Consider the following 13,416-nt stretch of genomic DNA (forward strand, 5'->3'; position numbering starts at 1 on the left):
TATTTGGAAATACATTCCATTGAAACAATTACCATAATCCAACACATTGTTAGGCACACAAGTCCATTCATATCAACAGGCTGAATGCACCCAACTCTGTGCCAGATCGTCAGATATTGTGGCCAATTGTTTGTTAGGATTGCTTTGGGCTGTCAATCAAATTATGTTCCTGACTATACCCATACAGAGAGAGACACCATTTTCTGCAAAGAGAAAGCCAGTATTGAGGGTCATTATAATTTGGCTAAGAATTACACTCAAGGGCACTGTTGTTAGATGTTTTCCTCTGCCCCGTTTATTTCAGGAATTGTAAGTAATGGACTTCACCTCAATAAAAGGAATATCGTCATCACTGTTTTGGAGCCATTTCTTTTAAGGTGTCTTCATGCCTTATAGGAAAGCTGAACACTACAAATCCAGTTTGTAAAAAGCTACTGATGCCAGATAATATATTCCACTTGCAAGAGAGGATTTCCAAACACCAAAATTACTATAACTAATCTTTATCTAGCTTTATCTAGAAAGTATTACCATTATTATGAAAAAACAATTAATAATACTGATTACTAGAACGGGATTACTGTAGGGGGGAGTTACATTAATAGTGAAATCCTATACATGTTTACTCAGAAATAAGTCCTATTGAGTTCAACAGCACTTATGTCCAAGTAAGTGGGTATAGGATTGCAGTCTTAAATCAAGAAATGGGCTGATTATATATAATGTTATTCAACAAAGTGTTGGAACACTTGGAAAGATACTAATTATAAAGATGATTTACAAAAAAAATGCAAATACATCTAAATACTAATTAAATCAAAGTTATGCTGGGAAACAGTGGCTTTCCATGTTGAACAATACTCTGTGAAAGTTTTCATGGTGGTGGAAAATAGTTTCCAGCCCAACAGTCTGACTGAAACACTGCTCTCTGCTGTGGAATATTTTATAAAATTCATATTCACTGTCGGTATCCTTGGTCGCTTGCTTTGGTTTGCATTCAGCCTCCGTTTGACCTACTTTCATGCTGAATTTTAGAATTGTGCCTTTTGTCCCATAACCCTTCACCTGTCCCATAATCTGCCCTTTAAACATTTAATACTAAAAGAATCCTATTTCCATAACTACACTGAGAAAAACACATGGATTAAGAGCAAGAACATTATCTGGCAGTCGTAACGTAACAGACACATTACCAAGTATGTTGCAGTCATGTTTCCAGGGTAAGATACAATATTATATCCCCATAGTGAATTTACATCATATACTATCAGGAAACATAAGGAAAAGTATAAGTCAAACACTGGATTTCTGTCCAAGGTTCAGAGAGAAAGCCTGATAAGTCTCACTTGGAACTCTAGTATCTACAGAAATGTCAGCAGATGGAATACAGGTGAGGGCTGTGCAATGTGATAACTTTCTTTGGCCTAAGAGTCTTCATACAGCTCAACAGAGTGGTCAACAGAAATGGGCAAACTGATCTATTTGCAATCCTTGCCTCTTTCATATGTGTTCATCCATACGTCTATCTCATTTCTGCATCAATCTGTGAGTTCTTTTTTAAACCACCCACCCCCAAATCATATTTAAATACATATCTAAATGCATATTTCAAACATAATTTCTCTCAAAATTTGCAATATTTTAAACATATTTTCTCTCAAAATATGCATATGGATTTCCTCTCAAAATACACATTTCCAAATACATTTTGACAACGCTTAAAGCTGAGAACTGTGTTGCAAGGTTTGAAGAAGTGTAAAACGTGATGGGTAGTTACATTACGATTAGCCCAAGCAGTGCAGGTGAGGTCAGTTTGTATCAGAATTCAGAAAGTTCACATTCCTGGACTATCCCTAGCTGGCAAACTCATTTCAAAGCTCTAACTGAAAAGGGAAATTCATGCAGGAATGACTCATACATCCACCACCTGGAACACCCCAAAATGTCATTCAATTTAAATCCATATGTTCCCTCTCCAAACAATGAGATGAGTTACTGTAGATTTTCTTATCTCTATGCCCTCAACATAATGCAGAAGTTCCCAGTTTCAAGTAAGAATGTATGACAATTTCGTTTCAGTTTGTTAAGCGTCAGCATTTGCCCTGTTCGCACTCCCAAATGCAAATGCAAGCATATTTGGGGGGCAACGCTCACACATTCCTGAGTTTGCAAACACATTTGGAAAATGCATTTATTGGGAAAAAATGTGCATTTTTAAAAATTTGTATTTTGGGGGGAAATATGCATTTTCACACTTTATTTAGTTATTTATTTGTTTTATTAGCCGCCCGTCTGGCCAGCTACCCAGCCAGTCTAGGCGGCACACAACACTAATAAGAAATTTACATAATCAACTGAACAACAACAACAACAAAAACATAACAAAACAACACTGCTCTAAAAAACCCTAACCCACCCCAAATGCCCGCCTGAACAGCCAGGTATTTAAAGCCCAGCGGAAGCTTATCAAAGACTTCAGTCAATGGGGGAGAACACATTTGAGGAAGTGGTCTAAATAATAACACCCACATGTGCACTCAAACAATAACAACAACAAGCTCGCATTCGGGATTGGGATTTGGGAATGATGTAGACCGAGCTTCAAAACCTCTGTGAGCTTGAGCCTCACTAATTCTCCCATCCCTAACTTCAATCCCTGGTAGGTAGGGCTGGCAAAGCTATTGTCTGAAAACCTGGGAGAACTGCTGCAAGTCAATGTTGACAGTACTCGGCTAGATGGACCAATGGACTGACTCAGTATAAGGCAGCTTTCTGTGCACCCAACACTTACAGGTCCTGGAAGTTCACAGGGCCATTCACAGAGAGAAGTTAAAATGTCTCTTTTTAAAAAAAGAATTAAAAGTTTATATACTTCTGCATACCTAAATACCCCTCCAGATATTTAGAAACTGCTACCATACATATTTAGGTGTCCTCATTTTGCTTCTTCCAAACTGAGAGGCATTCAACAGAGTTCACTATTAAAGGGAATGGTGATGTTTATTTGGCTAAATAATTTTAAATGTGTACATCTTTTTAAGGCTATCACCATGACATTCTGGGATGTGACAAGATTCACATAAAGCCAAATAAAATATCCTCCACCCTGCTTCATAATTTGACAAGACCCAAAACACATCCTACACATAGCAGCTGTGTGCACTGAGTTCATTACAGTTATTCCATATGCTGAAAAATGAGTTCACCAGCATCAGAATATTCTTGACAGACTCATCTAGGCAATCAAAACACAAGAATGAAGAACATGAAACACAGACTAGAACCATAAGGTTGTTCTGAATGATCAAAATGAGGTTGAACAGTGTGCATGACAAAAAAATGAATATTGCTTGCTTAATTAATAACGTATTAACTTTTAACTATATTGAATTATTCAATATTTAAGTGGAATATGAATATTTGATGGTATGGAAGTTTTGGGAACTTCATAAAAATGGAAGTTTAAACATTTGCAGTCTCTGTGGCAAAATTATGTTGACTTTGTTTTTGATCAGTTTTAATTTTTCAGATAAAAAGTGGCTTACTTAAGAACATAAGAAGAGCCCTTCTGGATCAGACCAAAGGCCTATCCCATCCAGCATCCTGGTTCCCAGAGTGACTCACCAGTTGTCTATGGGAAGCAAAGGCAGGACATGAGGGCAAGAGCCCTCTCCCCCTGTTGCTGTTCTTCCCCAGTGACTGGCATTCAGAGGAATGCTGCCTCGGATCCTGTTGATAGCATTATGACCAGTAGCTAGGGATGGGCGAACCCCCTGGCATCCGGTCTGGGGGGGGGATCCTCCATAGGGAAATCTGGGCCACATGGGCCACCATGGTTTTCCCCAGATCCCCAGCACATCCACCAGATTTTCCGGGGTGGTTCTCCAGCATTATAAAAGGTGTGATAGATGAATGGTGGCTGCCATTAGCCTATCATGGGAAACTTACAGCTGTAATAGGCATATTTTACACCATTTGTGACCATAAAGGACTTTCTTCTATGTAAATTGCAGCCATAAACAACCACAAGTTATGTAGAAGTAGGTGCTTTATGGCCGCAAATGGTGTAAAATAAGCCAATTATGGCCATAACATATTTTATATTGTTTTATCCTGCACTTTTGGGGTTTAATTTTTGTGAACTGAAGAGAGCTTCAGATATTGGGTGGTATAGAAATACATACATACATACATACATACATACATACATACATAATTTTCCCATGATAGGCTAATGGCAGCCACCATTAGCCTATCAAGCCTTTTATAATGCTGGAGAGCCACCCTGCGGGAAATCTGAAGGACCAAAGGTAAGTGGGGCCAGTCCGCTGAAGACTCTGCAAGTTGGATTCTTGGGAATCCAGTGTCACTGGAGTTTGCAGTGGATTCCTCCAACATCCCTACTAGTAGCTATTGATAACTTCCTCCTCCGTGAATTTGTCTAATCCTGTTTTAAAGCCATCTAATGTGGCAGCTATCACAAACTCTTGTGGCAGCAAATACCATACTTGAACTATGTGCTGAGTGAAGAAGTGGTTCCTTTTGTCTTTCCTGACTGGGATGGGTGAACAAGTGCTGTTCAAGCATGCCAAGATTCTCCAAGCATCAGCTCATTGCTCATCTCTCCTCGATGACTCTTCATTTTGCATGAATGGGAAAACGGTACAAAATGAACAGCTATCAAATGTGAAAGTTGTGCCCAAAATCCCCAAGTTGGCACAAATTTCCAAAGTTGCTCAAATTTTCCCCATAGAGTGAAGTGTGGGGATTTTAAAAGGTGCACATTTTTTAAATTTGCACAACATCAAATGGGGAAATTTGCACAAATTGAACATGAGCACATGTTCAAGAATTTGAGAACGCATTTCTCAAACATGTTCTCCTGCTAACATTCATGTTCAGAGTTGCAAACAGGGCATGCTCACATGTTTTGGGAGCAGAAAACAAATTCCTGAACATCCCTAGTCCTTAGTCTCTAAATCCCACCATTCATCTTCATGGGATGACTCCAGGTACTATGAGAGAGGCTATCCAGTTTCTCCTCACCATGTATAATGATATAAACTAGAGCTGTGCACCGCTTCAGCCTGAAGCCTGAACTCTGAGTCAAAGCAAGGTGCCTTGGCTGCCTCTGAGTCGAGGCGGAGGGGACACGAAGAGGCCTGAAGTGGATCAGGTCACTCCGAAGTGCCACTGCCGCCACCTAACCCCCAGCTCCTTACCGTCCTCTGGATGCATGCTCATAGCCCTCTTGTTCTGGGGAATGGGGGAGCCATTTTAAAAATGGCAACTTCCTGTATTTCTATAAATACAGGGAGTTGCCATTTTAAAAATGGCTCCCCCCATTCCCCAGAACAAGAGGGCTACCAGCACACATCCAGAGGGCCTAGAAGCTGGCAGCGACAGCAGCTCCCCCAGCAGCAGCCGCAGCCGCAGCCGCAGCCGCCTCCATCATTGCAAGCTGCTGCACTGTCCTCATTCAAGCTTTCGCAGGATCCTTGCAAGCAAGGAACCCATGAAGGCTTGAGCAGAGGCAAGAGTTGGCCTCCAACCAGGCACCTTCCCCTTCTTCCAAGGAAGGGAGAGGGCGCAGTTGGAGGGCAACTCCTGCCCTCATGCCTATCGGCAGGCTGCGATGGGCAGCAGTTTCCCCAGCAGCACCGGCAGTGCCTTCCCCGGCAGCACTAGCAGCAGTGGCAGTGGTGGGGTGGCTCCCCGGTGGCGGCACCCCCCCCACCCCACGGAACAAAGGCCCAGGTAAGGAGCTGGGGGCTGAGCAGTGTGTTGTGGGGGCCAAAGTGGGATCTGGATGTCTGAATCCCACTTTGGCTTCATAGGCCAAGGCGGGTCAGGGAGCCCCTGAATCAGCCCGAGACGAATTGAGCCCGCCTTGGAAGCCCTGAAGAGGCTTCCGAGTCAGATCAGGGGGGTCCATGCACAGCCCTAATATAAACCTCTATTTATTTCCCCACTTACTCACTTTTTTACTGAAAAGCCCTAGATGCTGGAACCTTTCCTCATGGGGGAATTGATCCAGCCCCCTGATCATATAGGTTGCCCTTTGCTGCACCTTCTCCAGCTCTACAATTTCCTTTTTGAGATGCTGTGACTAGGCATGTGCACAGTATTCCAGTCCCTTCTTTATCCTCTCTGTGTTCCTGAATTCTCACTCAGCTGGCCTCTCCTGCCAGCCTACCAGGTGATCAGTTGGAAGACTTCTAGGCTGCTGCAGCCACACTCCTCTCTTCACTGGCCACTTTCAGCCAGGCAGCCCGCCCATTACATTCTTCCCTTCCTATCTCTTCATTTTCTTTTCCCACTGACTCAACATCCATTGAGCTGTTTGGCTGGGCCTGGGTTCCCTGCCCCCTCCCCATTTTTATATACTTCTGCAAATGTTGGCATTCCCCAAGCATGCTGATACCTCCCTCTTGTGTGGGGATGGTGCCATTTTGGTTACAGAAGGACTGGAACTGGGAGAATGACTTCATTAGTACTATATAAGATGATAGCCAAGACACCCCTCTATGTCAGGGCTTACTTTGTACTGAAAGGGCCAAACACCCTACAGTGAGAGGTTTCTGTTAGGTTACTGGCTCTGTTGGATTTGCTATGCTTGCAATACTGCAACTCCACTGTACTTGCCACATATTCTGTATGGACACCGATATCTTCAGATTTAAAAGCCGTATCTATCGGAAATTAATGCTGTGTGGGGCTGCTGTTAATACACCATCCTCAGTACCAGAGCTTTGGTATTGAAAATGCTGTATTAACAACCAAAACTTTTACCAGTGGTAAGAACAATGTTAAAAGCCTTTGACCTATCGCAGACATATTGTTTCTGGAAGGTTCAGGTTCAGTTTTTCTACTGTGCATTTGAATGGTCAGAGAAAACTCCTTTTGTTGAGTTAAAATAAACAAGTTTAAAAAATGGCTTGTGCAATTTTAGGCTACATCAACAGGAACATTGTCTCATAGTGCAGGAAGTAAAAGTAGGCTCTGAAGTCCAGTTCACACTCCAAGCCTGTGTGTATGTCCTACATGCGGCATGGCATCACAGTCAGACCCTGACTCACATCTTCTGTGCTGTGTAGATGCTTCAGGATGAACCACAGACCACGCTTGCCTGCTCATTTATATGTATAAGCCCTGAAGGTGCTAGACATGGTGGGCAGGTCACACGATCTTGAAATGTCCTCCCACGACCCACTGCAAAGAGGACCTACCTTTGAACTAAAGTGTGAACCAGACTGAAGAAGTCTAATCTGCTGGAAAAGAATGAAGGACCTGGGTATATTTAGCCTTGGGAAAGATGATGTTCAATGGGGACAAGTGGACAGCTTTCAAACATTTGACAGGTTATCAGAAAGTTGAGGCAGAACAATTGTTTAAATGAACCAAGGATAAGAAGGAATAGGGTTACATTCCAGGAAGGCAGATTCAATTAAACATTAGGGTGTTTAAACATTACAACCAGACAATGGTCCAAGGACAAATGAAGACTACTGTGCTATTAGAGCTAAGCAGGACTCACCTCAGTCTGGGCCTGGATGGAAACCACCCTCATGTCAGCCATTCTGAGCTTCCCAAAGGTACAGTGGTATATAAGTAATAATTCTAGAAAATTGCCAGTCTTCAGGCCAGATCAAATGCTTTTTAGACCCTATGTGATTCACCCATGTGACAGTGTAGAGAGAATGTAGGCCATGGCCCCTTGTGACAATCTGGGATCCCATGCAGGTACTGGTTGTATAAAACCAATGCCTTCATGTGGGAGTTGGAACCATGACTTCTGCAACCTGCATCACAGACATTTAGAAAGGGCTGCTGCCGCCACACAAATTGGAGCAGGTTTGGGTTGAAACCCACCTCCTAAGACAGACACACACACACACACACACACACACACGGAGGTGCCATTTCATACAGCCACTATTTTCACACACTTCCAGCTGTGTCACAAGCCTGCTGACAGCCACATACACTCACATGTCCTTGAAGACTCTACATAGGGTGGAGAAGACACATGGTCTTGTGATTTGCTCCCACAACACACTGTATAGGTAATTACATGAGGGGGCAGAAAAAGAAGAAGGGAAGCACCAATATTTAGAATCTAGACCAAGAAAGTCAACTTGTGAAAGGTGCTAAGAAAAAGGTTTAATTATTAACAGAAGCACTCCAATTTTTGCCTACAGTAAGAACATAAGAAGAGCCATCTGGATTGGACCAGCATTCTGTTCACACAGTGGCCAATCTGTAGGGATGTCGGAGGAATACAGTTGGGGGGTGAAGCTCGTCCCTCCAGACTCTGTTCCATCTTCAGCCAGCTGGCCCAACTCGGTGTGCAATGAATTAGACCAGCTGACAGAATTCCGGGGGGGGGGGTAATTTTTTTTTATAAAAAAACAAATTGCACAAATTTGCATAATTTGCATAATTTGCACATATTACAGCCATAATTTGCACAATTTCCAGCTGTAATTTCTGCAAATCTCTATTTGTGCAAATTATGGCTGAGACAAAAACATGCGTTAAAAGATCCCAGAGCCTGGGGAAACTGCACGGCTCAGCTAACAAAAGCCAGCCAAGTAGAGTGCACTGCAAAAGTCCTTTCTGGGCCAGATTTCCCACTGACAGACATCCCTACCAATCAGTTTCCTGTAGGAAACCCACTAGAAGGACATGACCACAATAGCATCCTCCCGCCCATGTTCCCCAGAAACTGCTGCACATAGGCATACTCCCTCTGAAACTGTAAGTAGCATATAGCCATCATGACTAGTAGCCATTCATAGCCTTATACTCCATGAATCTGTCTAATCCCCTTTTAAAGTCATCTAAATTGGTGGCCATCAATACATCTTATGGTAGCAAATCCTGTAGTTCAATTATTGGCTAGATCTACACTACTGCTTTATGGCAGTATTGAAGTGCACTGATACCTGTTGGGGCACATTACACATTTGATATACCACTTTTGTAGTGTTATTTCCTGCTTTTTATTCCACATTTTCCGAAATACTGCAACAAATGTCATTGGGTGTCCTACGAGGTATAAATGCACAAGAGGGATATAGCATTACCATGATGGGATCGCAACAATATGACACAAGATGTAGATCTGGCCTAAGTGTTTTAAGTACTCTTCACTACAAGCAGCAGTCACTTCTTCTCTCTTGAATAAAGAGTTCCTTTATCTTCAAAAGCATCTGAACTGGGCCTTAGTCAAATTCTGGAATATTTAGGCTTTAATCCTCTATACTCTAGAACAGTTGATATGCCATGAGGCTTGTTCAAAGTAGGATCTTCCTGGACTGTGGCAAATTGTACTTTCTTCCTTTATGAATTTCAAAAATATCTTTCTTACTTACTGGTGTGATATTTTCAAATGATGACGTTACGGATTGTAGGAGGAGCATCTGAGTCACCAGATCTAAATCTACACCATAAAGAAGGGGAAGGAAATATCCAGTTACATTTTGTAATAAAGCTGAGAGAAGGAGCAGAATTGTTTGTTATTCGAATACTATAACTGCTGAAGTAAATAGATATTCGCGCAATGGGGTTATTATCTCTTTACATAAGATGGGGTTTCCCTTGGTTTTGTTGGCTGACTCCTTTTGTCAGGATACATCCTTATTTCTTTATGTAACTAATGCATTTTACTATTACCCACTATTATCTTAGACTCACTGTTGAAAAGAATGATGAAATGAACAAGCAAATTGGTGTGCCTGTGTAATCAGGAATGATCACCTATGAATGTCACAGAAAATGACATTCATATGTCAAATCCATAGTCACAGAAAATAAGGTCCATTTTTCCAGTTACTTCTGAAGTTCAAATTAGTAATACCTATGTTAAAAAAAAAAAAAATGAGTGGAGACTTGACACCAGACTTAGTTAGCCTTAAACAAGCTAGTATCTGTTACTTTCCCTTCCCAGAAACACACACACCAAGATGCAATATGGGGTTAATGACAGTGATTGATCTTGCCGTGTTGTTCTTCAGATTACTGAGAAAAGGTTTTTTAAAAAAAACAAAACAAAACACTCAACACCCAAATTTATAAATATATTTCAAATATACAAACATCAGCCATAACAACTGTTGATCACTTGCATAGTCTTAATAGAAAAAAGAGGCAGTATCTATTTATTTATTTATTTATTTATTTATTAAATTTATTAATCGCCCATCTGACTGGTCACCCAGCCACTCTGGGCGATGTACAACCCACCATAAAACAATTTAAAACAATAAAATTTTACCATAATTTTTTTTTTAAAATACCCTAACCCACCCCAAACGCCTGCCTGAACAACCACGTTTTTAATGCACGACGGAAGCTCATTAAAGAGGGGGCATGATGGAGTTCCCTAGGGAGGGAGTTCCACAGAGTGGGGGCCACCACAGAGAAGGCCCTCTCCCTCGTCCCCACCAGTCTAGCTGTCCTGGCTGATGGGACAGAGAGAAGGCCATCCGAGGCTGATCTTGTTAAGCGGCCTGTCTGGTGTTGCTGGAGGCGCTCCTTAAGATAGGCTGGGCCGGAACCATATAGGGTTTTAAAGGTCAAAACCAACACCTTGAATTTGGCCCGGAAAACAATTGGTAACCAGTGCAACTCCTTCAGCACTGGAGTGATGTGATCTCGCCGGCGGCTGCCTTTAATCAGGCGAGCCGCTGCGTTCTGTACCAGCTGCAGTTTCCGGACTGTCTTCAAGGGTAACCCCATGTAGAGCGCATTACAGTAGTCTAAACGAGAGGAGACCAGGGCATATCTACATTATCATAAACTTACTAATTATGCCATGTCAGTCACTTTTCAGATGAGAAAAGCTATGTAATGAAGCACTTTGAACAGCATATGAATACTAAATATTATCGGTTCCTATAAAACCACTTCCCTGAATTCTGTCTCTGTCACTCACACTCTAGCTTGTCCAAGAAACTGAACCTCAGGTGGAGTGATGTGGTTCTGCAGAGAGATGTGAGCTCTGATCTCAATTACTGTCATATAGTCTTATAGCAAAAGGTAAGCAGGATGCTATCAGAAGTAGGGTTGGCTCTTACACATCACCCTCAAAAAGGATAAAAGAGGACACATATTAGCATACGCTAATTTATATGCATAATTTCTCAAACAGAGAATTGCACAAATTGCAGCCAAAATTTGTGCAAGTTATGCAAATTGCAATTGTAATTTGCACAAATCTCTACTTGAGCAAATTACAAATCACCACAAAAATACACAAAAAGTTCCCAGAGTTCAGGAAAAACCTGTGGCCCGGCCCGAAAAGGCAAACCAAGTTGGGCATGCTGCAGAACTCCACTGAGCAAAAAGAGAAACAGATTTCCCATGATGGACATCCCTAGGTGGGCATGATTTTTGAAATCATTTATTACGAAAATAATATCTGGTTTGCTAAGACATGCACATTGAAAAGACTAAGTAGGATGTTCGATGCTTATATCATCATCATCATCATCATCTGAACCAGAAGTGTGGCATGAGCAGTTAGAGTGCCAAACTAGGCCTGGGGAGACCTGGATTCAAGAATGCCTATGGGTGGAACCTTGTATGCCATCCTAAGCTCTTTGGAGGAATGGGCAAGATTATATATAATATGAAGCAGCTCTCTGCTAGGCTCTAAAGCAGGGATGGACAAGTTGTGGCCCTCCAGATGTTTTGGACTACAACTCCCATCTGCCCCAACCACCATAGCTAATGGTAAGGAAGGGGATGGCCTTCCAGTGGTAGAACACTCGCTTTGCATGCAGATGGCCCCAGGTTCGATCCCTGGCATCTCCAAGTAGGGCTGGAAAAGCCTGAAACCCTGGAGAGGCGCTACCCATCAGTGTTGACAATACTGGGCTAGATGGACCAAGGATCTGACTCCGTATAAGGCAGCTTCCTATGGAGGAAAGATGGGAGTTGTATGCCAAAACATCTGGAGAGCCACAAGTTGCCCACTCCTTCTCTAGAGCATCTTTTAGGCTTCTTTTTAAATCTTTGGTTACAGCATTTTTGTCAAAGCAGTGGCAGCAGCTCATGAGGGCATCCATGACAGAATAATGCTATGAAGTCAACGCTCTATCATTGTTTGCTTCTTAAGTGCACTTGTAATTGCTGTGAGCCTTGGTTACTTTCATTTCCCCCAAAACTAACACACTTTGGAACAGTTAACATTACATCATCATCATTAAATGCTGCTTTCCTTCTATATCATCATGCGATGTCATGTCAGACATGCCTTTATACCACAGACAAGGGAAACAGACAACAATGACTATTAAGTGTCCAAATCTAAGATAAAAAAGAGAGAAAAATTAGCATTTTATAAGCAATGGAAAAGAGAAAGAGGGAGAGAAGAATAAAGTAGCAATTATAGCCAAAGGCCTTGAAGAGTTACACAAAGGCATAGGACACAGCTGCTGCAGTTTAACAAGTCAGCAAAATAATAATATGTATGGGCTTTGGGGTCCAGATTGCTCATTACTTAAGCTCCCATTTATGCATCATGCTTAGCATCTGACCAAAGATAATATAAAGGGAGTTGTTAGGTACTGAATAGATCTGAAAACCTGATGCTTTGGAATATCTGAGTGACAGCTGGGTTCTTTGGAAAACCAGGGCCAAGTTTCAGAAGTAGATGATTTGAAATGTTTTTGCACTGAATCAGTACTGAAACAAAATTTCTGCTGAAATTCGGGGGAGACAAGTCTACTTTTCTGAAATATAAAAATTTGAATTGTTAAAATTGGCAGGTATAGAACAAGACAGAAGAATCATCTATTAATTGGATGTATCAGGGAATGGTATAAAAATTGATATCAATGTGTGACTTTTAAACTTGCATACTGAAATGAGTTTTTGAGTGAATAGATCATAGCTGACATTTAAATATGCAGTGCTCTGTAATGGCGACTAAATCACACAATAACACATTCTAAGCTCACTTAATGCATTCCAATACATGCTTACTTGGAGATGTAAGCACCACTGACTTCAATGGAGCCTACCCCCATGTAAGGATGGGCAGACTCAGTTTTGCTTTCTCCAGCATTTAATTTTTTTAGAAAAATGTCAAGTTCTCTCCCAGATACAAAGAATGGAGCACATTTTGGTAAATTCTTATTAAAAACAAACTGAAACAAAATTATGCACCAGCCAAATTGAACAGGATGTGAACTGTCCAGGGAGCTTTGGCTACTGGGCAGTATAGAAATGCAATAAATAAATAAAAGGTCACAACCCTAATTCAGCACCACCAATATGCTTGAATACACAAGGATTCAAACCTAGACTTTTAAAAGCAAACCACTCAAAGCCCTGGGCCTGGCTGGATGAATCTATCAGTTTCGGTTTCTCCCACATTCAAATGTTTAAAAGATCACATTCTTCTTG

At 41.7% G+C, this 13,416-nt stretch overlaps 1 protein-coding gene across 1 annotated transcript in view; it reads right to left on the reverse strand.

Annotated features, from left to right (window-relative positions):
- Nucleotides 1-13,416, reverse strand: part of CNBD1 (cyclic nucleotide binding domain containing 1) — a 233,503-nt gene that overhangs the window by 25,152 nt on the left and 194,935 nt on the right. Inside the window, exon 11 of the mRNA XM_084851452.1 lies at nt 9,378-9,445. Coding sequence (XP_084707578.1) covers nt 9,378-9,445 — 68 coding nt within the window. The remainder of the gene's footprint in view (nt 1-9,377; nt 9,446-13,416) is intronic.

Source organism: Heloderma suspectum, chromosome 4, assembly GCF_057233095.1.
Source record: "Heloderma suspectum isolate Gila_16-S chromosome 4, 16-S_ref, whole genome shotgun sequence".
NCBI classification, from domain to species: domain Eukaryota; kingdom Metazoa; phylum Chordata; class Lepidosauria; order Squamata; family Helodermatidae; genus Heloderma; species Heloderma suspectum.